The 25,408-nt window shown below is 54.2% G+C and overlaps 1 protein-coding gene across 5 annotated transcripts in view; it reads right to left on the bottom strand.

Annotated features, from left to right (window-relative positions):
• Positions 1–25,408, bottom strand: part of LOC137667575 (tenascin-X-like) — a 60,957-nt gene that overhangs the window by 5,689 nt on the left and 29,860 nt on the right. For 3 of the 5 annotated variants that reach the window (XM_068408405.1, XM_068408404.1, XM_068408408.1), the window contains 15 exons: positions 24,831–25,124; positions 23,205–23,498; positions 21,755–22,048; positions 20,325–20,618; positions 18,881–19,174; positions 17,435–17,728; positions 16,292–16,585; positions 14,849–15,142; positions 13,399–13,692; positions 12,266–12,559; positions 11,261–11,554; positions 10,629–10,922; positions 9,350–9,643; positions 8,750–9,043; positions 7,609–7,902 (listed from right to left, as the gene is read on the bottom strand). In XM_068408405.1, the coding sequence (XP_068264506.1) occupies positions 7,609–7,902; positions 8,750–9,043; positions 9,350–9,643; positions 10,629–10,922; positions 11,261–11,554; positions 12,266–12,559; positions 13,399–13,692; positions 14,849–15,142; positions 16,292–16,585; positions 17,435–17,728; positions 18,881–19,174; positions 20,325–20,618; positions 21,755–22,048; positions 23,205–23,498; positions 24,831–25,124 (4,410 nt within the window). The remainder of the gene's footprint in view (positions 1–7,608; positions 7,903–8,749; positions 9,044–9,349; positions 9,644–10,628; positions 10,923–11,260; positions 11,555–12,265; positions 12,560–13,398; positions 13,693–14,848; positions 15,143–16,291; positions 16,586–17,434; positions 17,729–18,880; positions 19,175–20,324; positions 20,619–21,754; positions 22,049–23,204; positions 23,499–24,830; positions 25,125–25,408) is intronic. The other 2 variants (XM_068408407.1, XM_068408409.1) reach the window with 2 other exon arrangements.

The raw sequence follows: 25,408 nt of genomic DNA, 5'->3' as shown, positions 1-25,408 counted from the left end.
CCACCATCCAACCATCAACCAGCCAACCATCCACCATGCAATCATCCAACCATCCACCAGCCAACCATCAACCATCCAACCATCAACCATCCACCAGCCAACCATCAACCATCCAACCATCAACCATCCACCAGCCAACCATCAACCATCCACCAGCCAACCATCAACCATCAACCATCCAATTGTTCAACCATCCAATCGTTCAACCATCAACCATCCACCATCCAACCATCCACCATCCAACCATCCACCAGCAACCATCCACCATCAACCATCAACCATCCAACCATCAACCGGCCAAATATCCACCATCCAACCATCAACCATCCAACCATCCACCATCAAACATCCACCATCAACCATCCACCATCAACCATCCACCATCCAACCATCAACCGGCCAACCATCCACCATGCAATCATCCAACCATCAACCATCCAGCCATCAACCATCCAACCGTTCAACCATCCAATCGTTCAACCATCCAACCATCAACCATCCAACCATCAACCATCCACCGTCCAACCATCCAACCATCCACCGTCCAACCATCCACCATCCAACCATCAACCGGCCAACCATCCACCATGCAATCATCCAACCATCCAGCAGCCAACCATCAACCATCCAACCATCCACCATCCAACCATCCACGATGCAATCATCCACGATGCAATCATCCAACTATCCACCAGCCAACCATCTACCAGCCAACCATCAACCATCCAACCATCCAACCATCCACCATCAACCATCACAGAATCACAGAATCACAGAATGTTAGGGATTGGAAGGGACCTCGAAAGATCATCTAGTCCAATCCCCTGCCGGAGCAGGATTGCCTAGACCATATCACACAGGAATGCGTCCAGGCGGGTTTTGAATGTCTCCAGAGAAGGAGACTCCACCACCTCTCTGGGCAGCCTGTGCCAGGGTTCGGTCACCCTCACCGGAAAGAAGTTTTTCCTCATATTTAAGTGGAACCTCCTGTGTTCCAGCTTGCACCCATTGCCCCTTGTCCTGTCAAGGAATGTCACTGAGAAGAGCCTGGCTCCATCCTCATGACACTTGCCCTTTACATATTTATAAACATCAATGAGGTCACCCCTCAGTCTCCTCTAAGCTAAAGAGACCCAGCTCCCTCAGCCTCTCCTCAGAAGGGAGATGTTCCACCCCCTTCATCATCTTCGTGGCTCTGCGCTGGACTCTCTCTAGCAGTTCCCTGTCCTTCTTGAACTGAGGGGCCCAGAACTGGACACAATATTCCAGATGCGGCCTCAGCAGGGCAGAGCAGAGGGGGAGGAGAACCTCTCTCGACCTGCTAACCACACCCCTTCTAATCCACCCCAGGATGCCATTGGCCTTCTTGGCCACAAGGGCACACTGCTGGCTCATGGCCATCCTGCTGTCCACTAGGACCCCCAGGTCCCTTTCCCCTACGCTGCTCTCCAACAGGTCTGCCCCCAACTTGTACTGGTACATGGGGTTGTTCTTGCCCAGATGCAGGACTCGACACTTGCCCTTGTTATAGTTCATTAAGTTTCTCCCCGCCCAACTCTCCAGCCTGCCCAGGTCTCTCTGAATGGCTGCGCAGCCTTCCGCTGTGTCAGCCACTCCTCCCAGTTTGGTGTCATCAGCCAACTTGCTGACAGTGCACTCTATTCCCTCATCCAAGTCATTCATGAATATATTGAATAGCACTGGTCCCAGTACCGACCCTTGAGGGACTCCGCTAGACACAGACCTCCAACTGGACTCTGTCCCATTGCCCACCACTCTCTGCCTTCTTTCCTTCAGCCACTTCACAATCCACCTCACTACCCGATCATCCAGACCACACTTCCTCAGTTTAGCTGCGAGGATGCTGTGGGAGACCGTGTCAAACGCTTTACTGAAATCGAGATAGACACATCCACAGCTTTACCATCATCTATCCACCGGGTAACATCCTCATAAAAGGCTATCAAGTTGGTTAAGCATGACTTTCCCTTGGTGAAGCCATGCTGAGTGCCCCTAATGATCCCCCTATCCTTGATATGCCTAGAGACAGCATCAAGAACAAGTTGCTCCATCACCTTTCTGGGGATGGAGGTGAGGCTGACCGGTCTATAGTTACCCGGGTCCTCCTTCTTGCCCTTTTTGAAGACTGGAGTGACATTCACTTTCCTCCAGTCCTCAGGCACCTCTCCCGTTGCCCACGACTTAGTAAAGATGATGGAGAGTGGCCTAGCAATGACTTCCACCAGCTCCCTCAGCACCCGCGGTTGCATCCCATCAGGGCCCATGGATTTATGGACGTCCAGATTGCTTAATTGGTCCCTGACCCAGCCCTCATCTACCAAGACAGATTCCTCCTCTATCCTGACTCCTTCTGGGGCCTCAGGGGTCCGGGGCTCCTCAGGACAGCCTCCAACAGTATAGACAGAGGCAAAGAAGGCATTCAGTAACTCCGCCTTCTTTTTATCCTCTGTCTCCAGGGCCCCCACCTCATTCATCAGTGGGCCTACATTGCCTCTAGTGTTGGCTTTACCTGCAATGTATTTGAAGAAGCCCTTTCTGTTGTCCTTGACCTCTCTTGCAAGGTTTAATTCCAAGGAGGCCTTAGCTTTCCTAGTTGCCTCCCTACATCCTCTGACAACAGACTTATATTCCTCCCAAGTGGCCAGCCCCTCCTTCCATGATCTGTACACCCTCTTCTTCCACTTGAGTTTGCCCAGCAGTTCCCTGTTTAACCATGCAGGTCTCCTGGTACCCTTCCTTGACTTCCTACCTGCTGGGATGCTCTGATCTTGAGCTCGGAAGAAGCAGTCCTTGAATGCTAACCAACTCTCTTGGGCCCCCTTACCTTCTAGTACCCTGTCCCATGGGATTTCCCCTAGCAATTGCTTGAAAAGGCCAAAGTTGGCCCTCCTGAAGTCCAGGGTTGTGATTCTGCTAGCTATTCTGTTCCTGCCACATGAGATCCTGAACTCTACCATCTCATGGTCACTACAACCAAGGCTGCCCTCAACCTTCACCTCTTCAACCAGACCCTCCTTGTTAGTGAGGATAAGATCCAGCAGCGCTCCTCTCCTAGTTGGCTCATCCACCATTTGCATCAGAAAGTTATCATCAATGCACTGGAGGAAGCTCCTGGACTGAGGATGGCTGGCTGAGTAGGCCTCCCAGCAAATATCAGGGGAGTTGAAATCCCCCACGACAACCAGGCCCTGTAACTGCGAGGCTGCTCTCAGCTGCCTGTAGAAGGCCTCATCACCCTCCTCATCCTGATCCGGTGGCCTGCAATAGACACCCACAACAGTATCACCCCTGCCAGCCTGCCCCTTCATTCGCACCCACAAACTCTCAACTCGCTCCTGATCCGCCCCTGGACAGAACTCAATACATTCGAGCTGCTCACTCACATAAAGAGCAACTCCACCACCTCTCCTCAGTGGCCTGTCTTTCCTGAACAAGACATAGCCATCCATGACCACATTCCAGTCATGCGAGGCGTCCCACCAAGTCTCTGTAATTGCCACTAGATCACAGCCCCCCGACCGAACACGGATTTCTAACTCCTCCTGTTTATTCCCCATGCTGCGCGCGTTGGTGTACAGGCATTTCAGGGAGCGAGCCAAGCACACCGATTTCACCCCAGGGGGATGGGAGGCCTCCTGGTCTACCTCAACACTAGAGCGTTGCCCCAGTGGTGCAAGCCCAGCTACTACCCCATCCCCCTTCGAATCTAGTTTAAAGCCTCCGAATGAGCCCTGCTAATTCCTGTCCCAGAACCCTTTTGCCCCGACGACATAAACCTTTCCCATGTATTACGGTCACGCCTGGTGTCTTATAAAACCAGCCATTATCAAAGAACCCAAAGCCCTGCCTGTAGCACCAGTCTTGTAGCCAGGCATTAACAGAGAGAATCCTACTATTCCATCCCACGTCATCACCTGAAAATGGAAGGAGGGAGGAGAAAACAACTTGTGCCCCAGACTCTTTCACCAACCGTCCTAGGGCCTTGTAGTCTTTCTCCATTCCCCTCAGACTACGGGATGCAGCTTCTTCCCCACCTGTCTGGAAGATCAGCAGGGGGTAGTAGTCTGTGGCCTTCACCAGGTTGGGGAGTTGCCTGGTGATATCCCTGATTCGGGCTCCAGGCAGGCTGCAGACCTCCCTGTGATGGGGGTCAGCTCTGCATATTGGGCCCTCAGATCCCTTTAGGAAGGAGTCTCCAACCACTAAACTCTTCTTTTCTTCCTTGTGGAGGAGGTAGCTATACGCCTGCCAGGTTTTTCTGACTGTGGTGGGACCTCTGATATAGGTTGCCTCTCCACCACATCCCCATTGGACCGGCTGTATTCCACTACGGCTTCATATCTATTTCTCAGAGGCACCTGTGGAGGCGAGGTAGGCAAGGAGGGCACTCGCCTTTTGCCACGGCCATAGACTTGCCTCCACTCACTCCTCTCCTCTAGGTTATTGTTTTCCACCTGAGAGGGGCAGAGTACAGGGGTCCCTCGATCCTGGGAGCTCTCCGGCAGGTGCTCCCATTTTTGTTGCAGGGAAGGCAGAGCCTGGCTCCACCAGTCTATCTCCATTTCAGCCTCCCGAATGCTCCTAAGCCTTTCTACTTCGGCTTGAAGCCTTTCAACCTGGCTTTGCAGCTGTGCCCCTCAGCCGAGCAGATCATCTACCTGCTCACAGCGCACACAGCCCCGTCACCACAGAGACGCTGTAGCATTCCCTGCAGCCTGCGACCTGCACCATCGCCTCCTTCCGTGGGAGCTCTGTCTGGGTTCCCACATCCATTTTGGTCTTCTTCCGCCGGGTAGATACCATTGTTCTTTCACTGAGCTGGGAAATACCTGCTGGTGACACCCCTGGTTCACAGCTCCTTGGCACCTTCCTCGCCTTGTGCACTGGGAGGGAGTCAGCGCTCCCCAACGAGCTGCAAACGGCTGCAGCCTCTCCCGCCCTGGGACACAACCAGTCACTGCTGACTCTCCCTGTACCCTCTGGGCAGGGACTAGTCCCTGTCCTCCAGGAGGCTCTTTATCACCCGATCACAGGGGGTGGTGCGTTTAAATCGCTTAAATCGCCCGCGGTGCCTCCGGCTGCGCCCCCTCCTCTCCTGATTCGTTGCCGGAAACCTCCGGGTCTGGGGTGGGGGGGGAAGCAGCTCGGGGCTGCTGCTCGCGGGGGCTTGGGAGGGGCCCAGAGTACGAAAACTGCCCGGTTAAGCCCGATGTCGCCCTCGCCCCCGCACTAACCTCAAGTCGCTGCTGCCGCTGTTGCTGCTGCCGCCGCTGTCCAACCATCCATCAACCAACCATCCATCAACCAACCATCCATCAACCATCAACCATCCAACCATCAACCATCCAACCATCAACCATCCACCAACCAACCATCCATTCATCAACCATCCAACCATCAACCATCCAACCATCAACCATCCACCATCCAACCATCAACCATCCACCATCCAACCATTCACCATCCAACCATCAACCATCCAACTGTCCAACCATTCAAACATCAACGATTCAACCATCCAACCATCAACCATCCAACCATCCACCATCCAACCATCCACCATCCAGCCATCCACCATCCAGCCATCCACCATCCACCATCCAACCATCCACCATCCAACCGTCCAACCATCCAACCGTCCAACCATCCAACCATCAACTGTCCAACCATCGACCATCAACCATCCAACCATCAACCATCAACCACCAACCATCAACCATCCACCATCCGACCATCAACCATCCACCGGCCAACCATCCACCGGCCAACCATCCACCATCCAACCATCCAAACATCCAACCATCAACCATCCAACCATCAACCATCCAACCATCAACCATCCACCATCCAACCATCCACCATCCAACCATCAACCTTCAACCATCAACCTTCAACCGTCCAACCATCAACCGTCCAACCATCAACCGTCCAACCATCCACCATCCATCAACCATCAACCATCCAACCATCAACCATCCAACCATCAACCATCCAACCATCCAACCATCCAACCATCCACCATCCACCATCCAACCATCAACCATCCACCATCCAACCATCAACCATCCACCGGCCAACCATCCAACCATCCAACCATCCAACCATCCACCATCCAACCATTCAACCATCAACCGTCCAACCATCAATTATTCAACCATCCAACCATTCAACCATCAACCATCCACCATCCAACCATCAACCATCAACCATTCAACCATCAACCATCCAACTATCAAACATCCAACGATCCAACTATCCAGCCATCAACTATCCAACCATCCAACATTCAACCATCAACTGTCCAAGCATCAACTGTGCAACCATCCAACCATCCACTCACCAACCATCAACCGTTCAAACATCACCGTTCAACTCTCCAAACATCAACCTTCCAACCAGCAACTCTCCAACTGTCCAACCAACCAACCATCAATCACCAACCATCCAACCATCAACCATCCAACTGTCCAACCATCCAACTATCCGTCTGTCCATCCATCTAATCATCCATCCAACCATCCTTCATCAAATCACCCCTCCATCCATCCACCCGTCCAACCAACCATCCACCCATTCATCCAACCATCTGTTCAGCCATCCACCCATCCAACCAACCATCCACCCAATGGTCCAACCATCCATCCACCCATCCATCCATCCATCCACCCGTCCAACCAACCATCCATCCAATCATCCAACCATCTGTTTGGCCATCCATCCATCCTTCCTTCCACCCATCCATCCATCCAACCTTCCATTCATCCAACCAACCATCCAGTCAGTCTATGTCCACCTTTTCACCCACCCACCCCTCACCCATCCACGCTGCAGCTCCTCCCGCCACTGCCCACCCAGCCACCTGCCCTTCCACCTACCCACACGTTCCTCTGCCTATAACTACATCACTCTACCCAACCACCCAGCCATCCTTCCATCCATCCAACCCTCCATCGTCCGTCCATCTGTCCCACCAACCTTCAAGTCCATCCACCCACTCAACTAACCAACAAAACATCCATCCACCCATCCATCCATTCACCCGTCCATCCATCCAACCATCCATCCAATCATCCAACCATCTGTTCGGCCATCCACCCAACCATCCAACCAACCATCCACCCAATGGTCCACCCATCCATCCATCCATCCACCCAATGGTCCACCCATCCATCCATCCATCCACCCATCCACTCATCCAACCATCCATCCATCCAATCATCCACCCATCTATTCGGCCATCCAACCATCCATCCATCCATCCACCCATCAATCCATCCATCCATCCATCAATCCATCCATCCATCCACCCACCCATCCATCCAACCATCCATCCAACCATCCATCCAACCATCCATCCATCCAACCATCCATCCATCCAACCATCCATCCATCCATCCATCCACCTACCCACCCAACCCTCCAACCTTGCATGCACCCATCCTATCATCCCCACCCTTATTAGCACCCAAGATATATTCCAGTTCCCACAAGACCCAAGGGACCAGGACGGGTCCTGCCCTAGCTCCTGCCACCACCCCAAACCCAGCACGAAAAGGGGACATGGATGGGACCTGCAGATGCCCTCACCTGTGACAGCGTCAGTGGAGATGGGGCCCACACGTTTCCGACCCCACATCCCGTACAGGTTGAACTTGTAGCGGTGGGACGGTGACAGCCCAGGCACCGTCACCCTGCGGGAACCACCGTCCACAGGCACCACCTGGGGCTGCCCTTGGCCATCCTTGTACTGCACCGTGAAGGAGTCAAAGGTGCCCTCGGGGACGCTCCACTCCAGCTGGACGGAGTCAGGGGTGACATGAGGGGCCGAGAGCTCGCCCAGGCGGGGCTGGGATGGTGGCTTCTCCTTTGGTGGAGTTGGGGCTGCAATGGAGAGGCCACAATGCAGGACATGAACACCAGCCCGCCCACCCACCCACCCACCCATCCACCCATCTACCATGTACCTTTATCCATCCATTTATCCCTCAACCCATCCATCCCTCTACCCAACCATGTGTCTGCCCATCCATCCATGCCACCATCTCACTGTCCCCCCCATCCCTCCGTGCAAGTGTGTGGCCGTACAACCATCCCTCCCTCCATCCAACCATGTGTCCCTTCATCCATCCATCCATCCATGTGTCCATCCATCCAACCAATAAACCATCCAACCATCAATATCCCCCAATCCCTTCAACCTTGCATGCTCCCATCCCTCTATCCCTCCATCTACCCATCCATCCAACCTTCTATCCATGCATCCCTCCATACCTCCATCCATCCACCCAACCTTCCATCCACACAACCTTCCATCCACTTCACCACCCCTCCACCCATCTATGCCTCCATCCATGTATCTGCCCATCCATCCATCCCTCCATGCCACCATCTCACCCTATCTCCATCCCTCCAACTGTGTGTCTGTCCATCTATCCCTCCCTCCAACCTTCTACCACTCCATCCCTCCATCCAATCTTCCCTCCATCCCACCTTCCATCCATCCAACCTTCTATCCATCCCTCCCATCCATCCTTCCATTCATCCAACCAACATTCCTCCACCAACCCATCCCTCCATCCCTCCAACCTCACCCACCCCTCCATCCACCCCGCCATGTTCTCAGTTCCCATCAGGCCCAAGGGACCAGCACGGGCCCCAGCCAGGCACCAGCCACACCCCAAACCCAGCACCCAAAGGGGACATGGATGGATCCAGCACACGCCCTCACCTGTGATGGTGTCAAGGGAGATGGGACCCACACGTTTCTGTCCCAACACCCCATACAGGTAGAAATTGTAGCGGTGGGATGGTGACAGCCCAGTGACCGTCACTGTGCGGGACCCTCCATCCACGAGCAGGGACTCGGGCTGGCCTTGGGCATCCCTGTACTGCACCGTGAAGGAGTCAAAGGTGCCCTCGGGGACGCTCCACTCCAGTTGGATGGAGTCAGAGGTAACGTGGGAGGCCATGAGCTCGCCCAGGTGGGGCTGGGATGGAGGCTTCTCTTCTTCTGGAGCTGGGGCTGCAACGGAGAGAGCACAAGGCAGGACATGAACATCCAGCCAGCCACCATCCAGCAAGATACCAAACATTCATCCACCTAACACTCCCCCATCCTTCACGTAATCAGTTCTCCATCCAACCACCCATCTGTCCTGCCACCCCTCCACCCTTGCCTGTTCCCATCCCTCACACCCAGACAGCACCCAAGAGATGTTCCCATTGCCCAAGAGGCCAAACACCCCCAGGACAGACCTGGCACGAGCTCCTGCCCTACATCAAACCCAGTTCCAATGGGGTCGTAGATGGGACCCACAGACGTCCTCACCTGTGACAGCATCGGTGGAGACAGGGCCCACACGTTTCCGACCCCACACCCCGTACAGGTTGAACTTGTAGCGGCGGAACGGTGACAGCCCAGGCACCGTCACCCTGTGGGAACCACCGTCCACGGGCACCACCTGGGGCTGCCCTTGGCCATCCTTGTACTGCACCGTGAAGGAGTCAAAGGTGCCCTCAGGGACGCTCCACTCCAGCTCGACGGACTCGGGGGTGACGTGGGAGGCCGTGAGCTCGCCCAGGATTGGCTGGGATGGTGGTTCCTCCTTTGGTGGAGCTGGGGCTGCAATGGAGAGGACACAATGCAGGACATGAACATCAACCCGCCCATCAGTCCATCCGAAAACCAACCAAACATTCCTCTAAGCATCCCTCCATGCTCCATGCACATTTATTGATCCATCCATCGCTCCACCCACCCACCCCCCCACCCATCCATCCATTCACCCATACCATCATCCCTCCATCCATCCATCATCCAACCATGTGTCTGCCCGTCCATCCATCCACCCATCCATCCATCCATCTATCCACGCCACCATCCCACCCTCCCTCCATCCAACTGTGTGCCCATCTAAACATCCCTCCTCTGACTATCCATCCCTCCCTCCATCCAACCCTGTGTCCATCCATCCGTGTGTCCACCCCTCCAACCATCAATGCCACCATCCAAACTTCCCTTCATCCCTCCATCGAACTGTGTGTCCATCCAACCATCCCTCCCTCCATCCATCCTTCTCTCCATCCATCCGTGTCCATCCATCCAATAAACCATCCATCCATCAATATCGTCCAATACCTTCAACCTTACAGGCTCCCATCCCTCCACCTACACAACCTTCCATCCATCCCACCTTCCATCCATCTATCCCCCCATTCACCCTTCTATCCATCCAACAAACATTCTTCCATCAACCTATTCCTCCATCCCTCCAATCTTGCCTGCTCCCAACCCTCCATCCATCCATCCACCCAACTTCCATCCATTAGTCCATCAATCTATCCAACCTTCTTTCCCTCCCTCCCTCTCTCCATCCATCCATCCTCTCCCTCCCTCTCTCCATCCTTCTATTCATCCAACCAACATTCCCCCACCAACCCATCCCTCCATCCCTCCAACCTCATCCACTCCCATCCCTCCATCCACCCCGCCATGTTCTCAGTTCCCATCAGGCCCAAGGCACCAGCACGGGCCCTGGCCAGGCTCCAGCTACACCCCAAACCCAGCACCCAAAGGGGACATGGATGGATCCAGCACACGCCCTCACCTGTGGTGGTGTCAAGGGAGATGGGACCCAGATATTTCTGCCCCAACACCCCGTACAGGTAGAAATTGTAGCGGTGGGACGGCGACAGCCCAGTGACCGTCACCGTGTGGGACCCTCCATCCACGAGCAGGGATTCAGGCTGGCCCTGGGCATCCCTGTACTGCACAGTGAAGGAGTCAAAGGTGCCCTTGGGGACGCTCCACTCCAGTTGGATGGAGTCAGAGGTAACGTGGGAGGCCGTGAGCTCGCCCAGGTGGGGCTGGGACGGAGGCTTCTCTTCTTCTGGAGCTGGGGCTGCAACGGAGAGAGCACAAGGCAGGACATGAACATCCAACCAGCCATCATCCAGCAAGATACCAAACATTCATCCACCCAACACTCCCCCATCCTTCATGTAATCAGTTCTCCATCCATCCATCCATCCATCCAACCATCCAACCACCCATCCACCCATCTGTCCTGCCACCCCTCCACCCTTGCCTGTTCCCACCCCTCACACCCAGACAGCACCCAAGAGATGTTCCCATTGCCCAGGAGGCCAAACACCCCCAGGACAGACCTGGCACGAGCTCCTGCCCCACATCAAACCCAGTTCCAATGGGGTCGTAGATGAGACCCACAGATGTCCTCACCTGTGACAGCGTCGGTGGAGACAGGGCCCACACGTTTCCGACCCCACACCCCGTACAGGTTGAACTTGTAGCGGCGGGACGGTGACAGCCCAGGCACCGTCACCTTGCGGGAACCACCGTCCACTGGCACCACCTGGGGCTGCCCTTGGCCATCCTTGTACTGCACCGTGAAGGAGTCAAAGGTGCCCTCGGGGACGCTCCACTCCAGCTGGATGGACTCAGTGGTGACGTGGGAGACTGTGAGCTCGCCCAGGATTGGCTGGGGTGGTGGTTCTTCCTCTGGCTCAGCTGGAGCTACAACGGACAGAGCAGAAGGCAGGGCATAAGCATTCACATGTCCATCCCATCCATCAGTCCATCCATCCAATGTTCCATCCATCCATCTCTCCATTCCACCTACAAAAATCCATCCCTCCATATTTCCATCAAATCCCTTTCCATGCAAATTTCTCCCCGAATCGGACCTTGATTCCCTTCCTCCATTAAACCATCAAACCTTCTCACTGCTCACTCCTCTCACTAGACATCCCAAAACCTCATCCATATCCTTCCATCCATCCACCCTTCCAGACTCCCATTGAAACATGCGTCCATCAACCATCCGAACCATATTTCAATCCCGGAACCAGCCCAACTCTTCCAACGGTTCATCCACCCATTGATCCATCAATCCCTCAATTCATCCTCCCATCCATTCATGGATGCAGTGAAGCACTCATCCAACCCCCCATCCATCTATCTCCTCAGGCAACCAATTACACATCTGCCCAACCTTCCATCCATCCATCCAATCAACTTTCCATCCATTACTGCATCCATCCATCCTTCCATCCATCCATCCCTCACTCCCTCCCTCCCTCCATCTCTCCAGCCCAGGCAGCACCCAAGAGATGTTCCCAAATCCCACCAGACCCCAGAGGATGAGGACAGAACCGGACGCAGCTCCTGCGCTGTTCCATACCCAGGGCAACAAAAGAAACAGATGGGGCCAACAGCCCCACTCACCGGTAATGGCGTCAGTGGAGATGGGGCCCACACGTTTCCGACCCCACACCCCATACAGGTTGAACTTGTAGCGGCGGGATGGAGACAGCCCAGGCACCGTCACCCTGCGGGAACCACCGTCCACGGGCACCACCTGGGGCTGCCCTTGGCCATCCTTGTACTGCACCGTGAAGGAGTCAAAGGTGCCCTCGGGGACGCTCCACTCCAGCTCGATGGACTCGGGGGTGATGTGGGAGGCTGTGAGCTCGCCCAGGATTGGCTGGGGTGGTGGTTCCTCCTCTAGCTCTAATGGAGCTGCAACAGAGAGGGCACAATGAAGGACATAAACATCCACATGTACATCCATCTGTCTGTCCCTCCACCCATCCATCCATTTTTGTACCCAAACATCCATACATACACTCAGATAAGGATCCCTCCAGGTGTCTCTTCACCCAAGCATCCACCCACCAGTCCTTCCATCCATCCTTAACACCGTTCCACCCATCACCCTTCCAACCATCCACACACACATCCTGCCACTCACCATCTCTCTGCCCATTCATCCACCTCATCATCCAACCATCAGCCAAACCACACAAACAAACCATCTACCTACTCATTAAGGCAAGTGGTTGGTCACCCACCTCGTCACCCATTCACTCATACATTTCTTCATCATTCCTTTCATCCACTCACCAATCCCTTCCTCTATCTGCCCATGCATCCTTCTCTCCCTCCTGTTCTCCATCCAATCATTCATGATTCCATCCATCCAATCACCTATATTTCCCTGCACTATTCCATCCATTGCTCCTTGAATCCATTCCTCTACCCAACCATCCTATCACTCACCCTTCCATCAATGCAACCATCCCTTCAATCATGTAGCCACTCAACTGACGTATTCATCAACCATCCACCATCATCCATCCATCCAACCATCTCCTCACCCAATAATTTCCACATTCATCCATCCATCCTTCCATCCAAACGTCCACCCAACCACCCATCCCTCCCTCTCTCTTCCCTGCTCCCATCACTATGTCCATCCACACTCAACACCCAAGAGATGGCCCCACTGGACAAGTTCCTGCAAAATTCCAAACCCAGTGCCCAAAGGGGACATGGATGGAGCCCAAAGCCACCCTCACCTGTGACAGTGTCGGTGGAGACAGGGCCCACACGTTTCCGACCCCACACCCCGTACAGGTTGAACTTGTAGCGGCGGGACGGTGACAGCCCAGGCACCGTCACTCTGCGGGAACCACCGTCCACGGGCACCACCTGGGGCTGCCCTTGGCCATCCTTGTACTGCACCGTGAAGGAGTCAAAGGTGCCCTCGATGACACTCCACTCCAGCTGGACAGACTCAGGGGTGATGTGGGAGGCCGTGAGCTCGCCCAGGATTGGCTGGGGTGGTGGTTCTTCCTCTGGCTCAGCCACAGCTGCAACACAGGATAGAAGGCAGGGCATAAATATCTCATATGTCCATCCAGCCATCTGACCACCCATCTCTCTATGAACATTTTTCCATCCATCCATCCATCCATCCATTCATCTCTCCTTCCATCCATCAGATCAACCTTCTGTCCATGCACCTTTCTATATCCATCAGTCCTTGAATCCACATCACCATTCCACCATCCAACCAAACAGGTGCGCCTTCATTCCTACAATCATCCAAGCAACAATCCCACCATCTGTTCATCCAACAACCATTCCACCCTTCCATCCAAATATCTGTCCACCCAACCATCCAATCACTCATCCAGCCCACAAACCCAACACATCTTCTACCTGAGAATCACAGAATACTGAGATTGGAAAAGACCTTTAAGACCATCAAGTCCAAGCGTTAACCCAGCACTGCCAAGGCCACCACTAACCCATGTCCCTCAGCACCACATCTAACACGGCTTTTAAATCCCCCCAGGGATGGGGACTCCACCACTGCCCTGGGCAGCCTGTTCCAGTGCTTGACAACCCTTTCCATGAAGAAATTGTCCCTGATCTCCAATCTATACCTCCCCTGGGGCAACTTGAGGCCGTTTCCTCTCCTCTTATCACTTGTTACTTGGGAGAAGAGACCGACCCCCACCTCGCTACACCCTCCTTTCAGGTAGTTGTAGAGAGCGAGAAGGTCTCCCCTCAGCCTCCTTTTCTCCAGGCTAAACACCCCCAGATCCCTCAGCCGCTCCTCATCACACTTGTGCTCCAGACCCTTCACCAGCTTCGTTGCCCTTCTCTGGACTCGCTCCAGCACCTCAAGGTCTTTCTCATCGTGAGGGGCCCATCGCACAATCCATCCATCCACCCATTCATCCACATTTGCCTCCATTCAGAGAAGCATCTGAGGAGCCGAACATCCATTCTCCGTTCATCCAAGGATCCAAACATTATTCCATCCATCCATCCATCCATCCATCACGACATCCCTTCATCCTTCCAACACCCACACACCCACCCATCCATCCATCCCCAAATCAGCACCCAACAGCTATTCCCGTTTCCCCAGAGTCCCAATGGAACCAGCACAGGCCCTGCCCAAGCTTCTGTCCACTGCAAACCCATGGTCCACAGGGTGCCCAAAGCCACCCTCACCTGTGACAGCGTCGGTGGAGATGGGGCCCACACGTTTCCGACCCCACACCCCGTACAGGTTGAACTTGTAGCGGCGGGACGGTGACAGCCCAGGCACCGTCACCCTGCGGGAACCACCATCCACGGGCACCACCTGGGGCTGCCCTTGGCCATCCTTGTACTGCACCGTGAAGGAGTCAAAGGTGCCCTCGGGGACGCTCCACTCCAGCTGGATGGACTCGGGGGTGACCTGGGAGGCCGTGAGCTCGCCCAGGATTGGCTGGGATGCTGGTTCTTCCTCTGGCTCGGCTGAAGCTGCAGCACAGGAGAGAAGAAAGGGTAGAACTATCCCATCCATCCATCCACCCACCCATCCAATCACCCTTCTCTCTATGGACTTTTTTCCATCCACCAGTCCTTTAATCCACACCTCCATTCCACCATCCAACCAACCAGATTCTCCTTCATTCCTCCAAACAAATGATCATCCAAGCAACCATTCCACCATCCGTTCATCCAACAACCATTCCACTCTTCCATCCAAATATCTGTCCACTCAACCATCCAATCACTCGTCCAGCCCATGAACCCAACACATCTTCTACCTGAGAATCACAGAATACTGAGATTGGAAAAGACCTTTAAGACCATCAAGTCCAAGCGTTAACCCAGCACTGCCAAGGCTACCACTAACCCATGTCCCTCAGCACCACATCTACACGGCTTTTAAATCCCTCCAGGGATGGGGACTCCACCACTGCCCTGGGCAGCCTGTTCCAGTGCTTGACAACCCTTTCCATGAAGAAATTGTCCCTGATCTCCAATCTAAACCTCCCCTGGGGCAACTTGAGGCTCTTTCCTCTCCTCCTGACACTTGTTACCTGGGAGAAGAGACCGACCCCCCCTGCTACACCCTCCTCTCAGGCAGTTGTAGAGAGCGAGAAGGTGTCCCCGCAGCCTCCTTTTCTCCAGGCTAAACACCCCCAGGTCCCTCAGCCGCTCCCCATCACACTTGTGCTCCACACCCTTCACCAGCTTCGTTGCCCTTCTCTGGACTCGCTCCAGCACCTCAAGGTCTTTCTTGTAGTGAGGGACCTATCCCACAATCCATCCATCCATCCATCCATCCATGTATCCACCTTTGCCTCCATTCCGCCAATCAACCAAGGAACCAAATATCCATTCTCTTTTCATCCAAGGATTGATACGTTATTCCATCCAGCCAGCCAGCCAACCAGTCAATCACACAAACAGCAAAAAGCTCATCCAAGTCTTCATCTTTCCATCCATCAACCCATCCCTTCATCCTTCCAACACCCACACACCCATCCATACATCCATCCCCAAATCAGCACCCAAACCTGTTCCTTCTTCCCAAGAGACCCAAGCCACCAGAACAGGCCCTGCCCGAACTTCTGTCCACTGCAAACCCATGGGCGACAGGGTGCCCAAAGCCACCCTCACCTGTGACAGCATCGGTGGAGACAGGGCCCACACGTTTCCGACCCCACACCCCGTACAGGTTGAACTTGTAGCGGTGGGACGGTGACAGCCCAGGCACCGTCACCCTGCGGGAACCACCATCCACGGGCACCACCTGGGGCTGCCCTTGGCCATCCTTGTACTGCACAGTGAAGGAGTCAAAGGTGCCCTCGGGGACGCTCCACTCCAGCTCGACGGCCTCGGGGGTGATGTGGGAGGCTGTGATCTCGCCCAGGATTGGCTGGGGTGGTGGTTCCTCCTCTGGCTCTAATGGAGCTGCAACAGAGAGGGCACAATGAAGGACATAAACATCCACATGTACGTCCATCTGTCTGTCCCTCCACCCATCCATCCATTTTTGTACCCAAACATCCATACATACACTCAGATAAGGATCCCTCCAGGTGTCTCTTCACCCAAGCATCCACCCACCAGTCCTTCCATCCATCCTTAACACTGTTCCACCCATCACCCTTCCAACCATCCACACACACACATCCTGCCACTCACCATCTCTCTGCCCATTCATCCACCTCATCATCCAACCATCAGCCAAACCACACAAACAAACCATCTACCTACTCATTAAGGCAAGTGGTTGGTCACCCACCTCGTCACCCATTCACTCATACATTTCTTCATCATTCCTTTCATCCACTCACCAATCCCTTCCTCTATCTGCCCATGCATCCTTCTCTCCCTCCTGTTCTCCATCCAATCATTCATGATTCCATCCATCCAATCACCTATATTTCCCTGCACTATTCCATCCATTGCTCCTTGAATCCATTCCTCTACCCAACCATCCTATCACTCACCCTTCCATCAATGCAACCATCCCTTCAATCATGTAGCCACTCAACTGACGTATTCATCAACCATCCACCATCATCCATCCATTCAACCATCTCCTCACCCAATAATTCCCACACTCATCCATCCATCCATCCATCCTTCCATCCAAACGTCCACCCAACCACCCATCCCTCCCTCTCTCTTCCCTGCTCCCATCACTACGTCCATCCACACTCAACACCCAAGAGATGGCCCCACTGGACAAGCTCCTGCAACATTCCAAACCCAGTGCCCAAAGGGGACATGGATGGAGCCCAAAGCCACCCTCACCTGTGACAGCGTCGGTGGAGACAGGGCCCACACGTTTCCGACCCCACACCCCGTACAGGTTGAACTTGTAGCGGCGGGACGGTGACAGCCCAGGCACCGTCACCCTGCGGGAACCACCGTCCACGGGCACCACCTGGGGCTGCCCTTGGCCATCCTTGTACTGCACCGTGAAGGAGTCAAAGGTGCCCTCAGGGACGCTCCACTCCAGCTGGACGGACTCGGGGGTGATGTGGGAGGCCGTGAGCTCGCCCAGGATTGGCTGGGGTGGTGGTTCTTCCTCTGGCTCAGCCACAGCTGCAACACAGGATAGAAGGCAGGGCATAAACATCTCATATGTCCATCCAGCCATCTGACCACCCATCTCTCTATGAACATTTTTCCATCCATCCATCCATCTCTCCTTCCATCCATCAGATCAACCTTCTGTCCATGCACCTTTTTATATCCATCAGTCCTTGAATCCACATCACCATTCCACCATCCAACCAAACAGGTGCGCCTTCATTCCTACAATCATCCAAGCAACAATCCCACCATCTGTTCATCCAACAACCATTCCACCCTTCCATCCAAATATCTGTCCACCCAACCATCCAATCACTCATCCAGCCCACAAACCCAACACATCTTCTACCTGAGAATCACAGAATACTGAGATTGGAAAAGACCTTTAAGACCATCAAGTCCAAACGTTAACCCAGCACTGCCAAGGCCACCACTAACCCATGTCCCTCAGCACCACATCTAACACGGCTTTTAAATCCCCCCAGGGATGGGGACTCCACCACTGCCTGTGGAGCAGGGGCAGCCTGTTCCAGTGCTTGACAACCCTTTCCATGAAGAACGTGTCCCTGATCTCCAATCTAAACCTCCCCTGGGGCAACTTGAGGCCGTTTCCTCTCCTCTTATCACTTGTTACTTGGGAGAAGAGACCGACCCCCACCTCGCTACACCCTCCTTTCAGGCAGTTGTAGAGAGCGAGAAGGTCTCCCCTCAGCCTCCTTTTCTCCAGGCTAAACACCCCCAGATCCCTCAGCCGCTCCTCATCACACTTGTGCTCCAGACCCTTCACCAGCTTCGTTGCCCTTCTCTGGACTCGCTCCAGCACCTCAAGGTCTTTCTCATCGTGAGGGGCCCATCGCACAATCCATCCATCCACCCATTCATCCACATTTGCCTCCATTCAGAGAAGCATCTGAGGAGCCGAACATCCATTCTCCGTTCATCCAAGGATCCAAACATTATTCCATCCATCCATCCATCCATCCATCACGACATCCCTTCATCCTTCCAACACCCACACACCCACCCATCCATCCATCCCCAAATCAGCACCCAACAGCTATTCCCGTTTCCCCCAGAGTCCCATGGAACCAGCACAGGCCCTGCCCAAGCTTCTGTCCACTGCAAACCCATGGTCCACAGGGTGCCCAAAGCCACCCTCACCTGTGACAGCGTCGGTGGAGATGGGGCCCACACGTTTCCGACCCCACACCCCGTACAGGTTGAACTTGTAGTGGCGGGACGGTGACAGCCCAGGCACTGTCACCCTGCGGGAACCACCATCCACGGGCACCACCTGGGGCTGCCCTTGGCCATCCTTGTACTGCACCGTGAAGGAGTCAAAGGTGCCCTCGGGGACGCTCCACTCCAGCTGGATGGACTCGGGGGTGACCTGGGAGGCCGTGAGCTCGCCCAGGATTGGCTGGGATGCTGGTTCTTCCTCTGGCTCGGCTGAAGCTGCAGCACAGGAGAGAAGAAAGGGTAGAACTATCCCATCCATCCATCCACCCACCCATCCAATCACCCTTCTCTCTATGGACTTTTTTCCATCCACCAGTCCTTTAATCCACACCTCCATTCCACCATCCAACCAACCAGATTCTCCTTCATTCCTCCAAACAAATGATCATCCAAGCAACCATTCCACCATCCGTTCATCCAACAACCATTCCACCCTTCCATCCAAATATCTGTCCACTCAACCATCCAATCACTCGTCCAGCCCATGAACCCAACACATCTTCTACCTGAGAATCACAGAATACTGAGATTGGAAAAGACCTTTAAGACCATCAAGTCCAAGCGTTAACCCAGCACTGCCAAGGCTACCACTAACCCATGTCCCTCAGCACCACATCTACACGGCTTTTAAATCCCTCCAGGGATGGGGACTCCACCACTGCCCTGGGCAGCCTGTTCCAGTGCTTGACAACCCTTTCCATGAAGAACGTGTCCCTGATCTCCAATCTAAACCTCCCCTGGGGCAACTTGAGGCTCTTTCCTCTCCTCCTGACACTTGTTACCTGGGAGAAGAGACCGACCCCCCCTCGCTACACCCTCCTCTAAGGCAGTTGTAGAGAGCGAGAAGGTGTCCCCGCAGCCTCCTTTTCTCCAGGCTAAACACCCCCAGGTCCCTCAGCCGCTCCCCATCACACTTGTGCTCCACACCCTTCACCAGCTTCGTTGCCCTTCTCTGGACTCGCTCCAGTACCTCAAGGTCTTTCTTGTAGTGAGGGACCTATCCCACAATCCATCCATCCATCCATCCATCCATGTATCCACCTTTGCCTCCATTCCGCCAATCAACCAAGGAACCAAATATCCATTCTCTTTTCATCCAAGGATTGATACGTTATTCCATCCAGCCAGCCAGCCAACCAGTCAATCAGACAAACAGCAAAAAGCTCATCCAAGTCTTCATCTTTCCATCCATCAACCCATCCCTTCATCCTTCCAACACCCACACACCCATCCATACATCCATCCCCAAATCAGCACCCAAACCTGTTCCTTCTTCCCAAGAGACCCAAGCCACCAGAACAGGCCCTGCCCGAACTTCTGTCCACTGCAAACCCATGGGCGACAGGGTGCCCAAAGCCACCCTCACCTGTGACAGCATCGGTGGAGACAGGGCCCACACGTTTCCGACCCCACACCCCGTACAGGTTGAACTTGTAGCGGTGGGACGGTGACAGCCCAGGCACCGTCACCCTGCGGGAACCACCGTCCACGGGCACCACCTGGGGCTGCCCTTGGCCATCCTTGTACTGCACCGTGAAGGAGTCAAAGGTGCCCTCGGGGACGCTCCACTCCAGCTCGACGGCCTTGGGGGTGATGTGGGAGGCTGTGATCTCGCCCAGGATTGGCTGGGATGGTGGTTCCTCCTCTGGCTCAGCCACAGCTGCAACACAGGATAGAAGGCAGGGCATAAACATCTCATATGTCCATCCAGCCATCTGACCACCCATCTCTCTATGAACATTTTTCCATCCATCCATCCATCTCTCCTTCCATCCATCAGATCAACCTTCTGTCCATGCACCTTTCTATATCCATCAGTCCTTGAATCCACATCACCATTCCACCATCCAACCAAACAGGTGCGCCTTCATTCCTACAATCATCCAGCAACAATCCCACCATCTGTTCATCAACAACCATTCCACCCTTCCATCCAAATATCTGTCCACCCAACCATCCAATCACTCATCCAGCCCACAAACCCAACACATCTTCTACCTGAGAATCACAGAATACTGAGATTGGAAAAGACCTTTAGACCATCAAGTCCAGGCGTTAACCCAGCACTGCCAAGGCCACCACTAACCCATGTCCCTCAGCACCACATCTAACACGGCTTTTAAATCCCCCAGGGATGGGGACTCCACCACTGCCCTGGGCAGCCTGTTCCAGTGCTTGACAACCCTTTCCATGAAGAAATTGTCCCTGATCTCCAATCTATACCTCCCCTGGGGCAACTTGAGGCCGTTTCCTCTCCTCTTATCACTTGTTACTTGGGAGAAGAGACCGACCCCCACCTCGCTACACCCTCCTTTCAGGTAGTTGTAGAGAGTGAGAAGGTCTCCCCTCAGCCTCCTTTTCTCCAGGCTAAACACCCCCAGATCCCTCAGCCGCTCCTCATCACACTTGTGCTCCAGACCCTTCACCAGCTTCGTTGCCCTTCTCTGGACTCGCTCCAGCACCTCAAGGTCTTTCTCATCGTGAGGGGCCCATCGCACAATCCATCCATCCACCCATTCATCCACATTTGCCTCCATTCAGAGAAGCATCTGAGGAGCCGAACATCCATTCTCCGTTCATCCAAGGATCCAAACATTATTCCATCCATCCATCCATCCATCACGACATCCCTTCATCCTTCCAACACCCACACACCCACCCATCCATCCATCCCCAAATCAGCACCCAACAGCTATTCCCGTTTCCCCAGAGTCCCAATGGAACCAGCACAGGCCCTGCCCAAGCTTCTGTCCACTGCAAACCCATGGTCCACAGGGTGCCCAAAGCCACCCTCACCTGTGACAGCGTCGGTGGAGATGGGGCCCACACGTTTCCGACCCCACACCCCGTACAGGTTGAACTTGTAGCGGCGGGATGGTGACAGCCCAGGCACCGTCACCTTGCGAGAACCACCGTCCACGGGCACCACCTGGGGCTGCCCTTGGCCATCCTTGTACTGCACCGTGAAGGAGTCAAAGGTGCCCTCGGGGACGCTCCACTCCAGCTGGATGGACTCGGGGGTGACCTGGGAGGCCGTGAGCTCGCCCAGGATTGGCTGGGGTGGTGGTTCCTCCTCTGGCTCGGCTGGAGCTGCAGCACAGGACACAAGGAAGGGTAGAACTATCCCATCCAATCCATCCATCCACCCATCCAATCACCCTTCTCTCTGTGAACTTTTTTCCATCCACCAGTCCTTTAATCCACACCTCCATTCCACCATCCAACCAACCAGATTCTCCTTCATTCCTCCAAACAAATGATCATCCAAGCAACCATTCCACCATCCGTTCATCCAACAACCATTCCACTCTTCCATCCAAATATCTGTCCACCCAACCATCCAATCACTTCGTCCAGCCCATGAACCCAACACATCTTCTACCTGAGAATCACAGAATACTGAGATTGGAAAAGACCTTTAAGACCATCAAGTCCAAGCGTTACCCCAGCACTGCCAAGGCTACCACTAACCCATGTCCCTCAGCACCACATCTACACGGCTTTTAAAATCCCTCCAGGGATGGGGACTCCACCACTGCCCTGGGCAGCCTGTTCCAGTGCTTGACAACCCTTTCCATGAAGAAATTGTCCCTGATCTCCATCTAAACCTCCCCTGGGGCAACTTGAGGCTCTTTCCTCTCCTCCTGTCACTTGTTACCTGGGAGAAGAGACCGACCCCCCCTCGCTACAAAACAAAACCCTCCTCTAAGGCAGTTGGTAGAGAGCGAGAAGGTGTCCCCACGCAGCCTCCTTTTCTCCAGGCTAAACACCCCCAGGTCCCTCAGCCGCTCCCCATCACACTTGTGCTCCACACCCTTCAACAGCTTCGTTGCCCTTCTCTGGACTCGCTCCAGCACCTCAAGGTCTTTCTTGTAGTGAGGGACCTATCCCACAATCCATCCATCCATCCATCCATCCATGTATCCACCTTTGCCTCCATTCCGCCAATCAACCAAGGAACCAAATATCCATTCTCTTTTCATCCAAGGTTGATACGTTATTCCATCCAGCCAGCCAGCCAACCAGTCAATCACACAAACAGCAAAAAGCTCATCCAAGTCTTCATCTTTCCATCCATCAACCCATCCCTTCATCCTTCCAGTGCTCACACACCCATCCATACATCCATCCCCAAATCAGCACCCAAACCTGTTCCTTCTTCCCAAGAGACCCAAGCCACCAGAACAGGCCCTGCCCGAACTTCTGTCCACTGCAAACCCATGGGCGACAGGGTAGCCACCCTCACCTGTGACAGCATCGGTGGAGACGGGGCCCACACGTTTCCGACCCCACATCCCGTACAGGTTGAACTTGTAGCGGTGGGACGGTGACAGCCCAGGCACCGTCACCCTGCGGGAACTACCGTCCACGGGCACCACCTGGGGCTGCCCTTGGCCATCCTTGTACTGCACCGTGAAGGAGTCAAAGGTGCCCTCGGGGACGCTCCACTCCAGCTCGACGGACTCGGGGGTGATGTGGGAGGCTGTGAGCTCGCCCAAGATTGGCTGGGGCGGTGGTTCCTCCTCTGGCTCGGCTAGAGCTGAAACAGAGAGGGCACAACGTAGGGCATAAAAATCCACGTCTCTCCATCCATCCATGCATCCATTTTTCTACCTGACCATCCATCCATCCTCCTCACACTCATCTAATCATCCCTCATGGTGTCACTTCACCCAAGCATCCACCCACCAGTCCTTCCATCCATCCTTAACACCATTCCACCAATCACCCTCCCAATCATCCACACACACATCCTTCCACTCACCATCTCTGTCTATTCATCCACCTCATCATCCAACCATCAGAAAAATCACCCAAACAATCTACCTGCTCTTTAAGCCAGTTGGTTGGTCACCCATGTCATCACCCATTCATTCATGCATGTCTTTATCATTCCTTTCATCCATCCACCAACCTCTTTGTCTACTGGTCCATGAAAACTTCTCTCTCTCCCATTCTCCATCCAATCATTCATGATTCCATCCATCCAATCTCCCATATTTCCCTGCGCTATTCCATCCACTGGTCCTTGAATCTATTCCTCAACCCAACCATACTATCACCCAACCTTCCATCAACACACTCATCTATCCAGGCAACCATCCATTCAATCATCTAGCCACCCAATCGACCTATTAACATCTACCCATCCATCCATTCCATCCAACCATCCATCCAGCTGATCACCCACCCACCAACCCATCCACGCAACATCCATCTCTCCACCTCTTGCTCCATCCAGACACCCACGACTCCAGGCCTCCCGTTACCCATTCACCAAGACCAATCTTCCACCCAGCCATGCATCCAGCCACCCAACCATCAACAGGCCAAGTTGTCACCCCACCACTCTGTCCGGTTCTCCCTCTGCTTCCTATCCGTTCATTCATCCCTTCACAAATCTCTCCAGTCATTCATCTCTCCACCTCTCTGTCCATCCACCCATCCATCTCAAAATCCATCCATGCATCCTTTGGAAGGCTCATCCATCCACCCCTCCATCCATTCATCTATCAGTCATACAACCATTCATCCACACATCTCACCCTCCACAAAGCTGTGCTTACAAACAGCCATCCAACCTCTCGCCTTCCCGTCCACCTTCTTCTCTCCATCTGGACAAGAATCCACCCATCCATCCAACCGTGCGTTCATTCAACCATTCACTTCTTCCTCCATCCATCCAAACATCCAAAGATCCATCCATTCAACCATCCATCCATCTGTCTGTTCCTCCCTTTCCCTTCCCTGCTTCCATCCCTACATCCATCCAATACTCAACACCCAAGAAATGGCCTCGCTGAGAAGCTCCTGCCACACTTGAAACCCGGTGTCCAAAGGGCACATGGATGGAGCCCAAAGCCACGCTCACCTGTGACAACGTCGGTGGAGATGGGGCCCACATGTTTCCGACCCCACACCCCGTACAGGTTGAACTTGTAGCGGTGGGACGGTGACAGCCCAGGCACCGTCACCCTGTGGGAACCACCATCCATGGGCACCACCTGGGGCTGCCCTTGGCCATCCTTGTACTGCACCGTGAAGGAGTCAAAGGTGCCCTCGGGGACGCTCCACTCCAGCTGGACGGACTCGGGGGTGACCTGGGAGGCCGTGAGCTTGCCCAGGATTGGCTGGGATGCTGGTTCCTCCTCTGGCTCGGCTGGAGCTGCAGCACAGGACACAAGGAAGGGTAGAACTATCCCATCCATCCATCCACCCATCCAATCACCCATCTCTCTATGAACCTTTTTCCTTCCATCATTCCTTTAATCCACACCTCCATTCCACCATCTGACTAACCAGATTCTCCTTCATTCCTCCAAACAATCATCCAACCAACCATCCCACCACCTATTCTTCCAACAACTATTCCATCCTTCCATCCAAATATCTGTCCACCCAACCATCCAATCACACACCCAATCTGCGAACACAACACATATTCAACCA

Source organism: Nyctibius grandis, chromosome 10, assembly GCF_013368605.1.
Source record: "Nyctibius grandis isolate bNycGra1 chromosome 10, bNycGra1.pri, whole genome shotgun sequence".
Lineage (NCBI taxonomy): Eukaryota > Metazoa > Chordata > Aves > Nyctibiiformes > Nyctibiidae > Nyctibius > Nyctibius grandis.
This window is presented reverse-complemented; position numbering and strand designations above follow the sequence as displayed.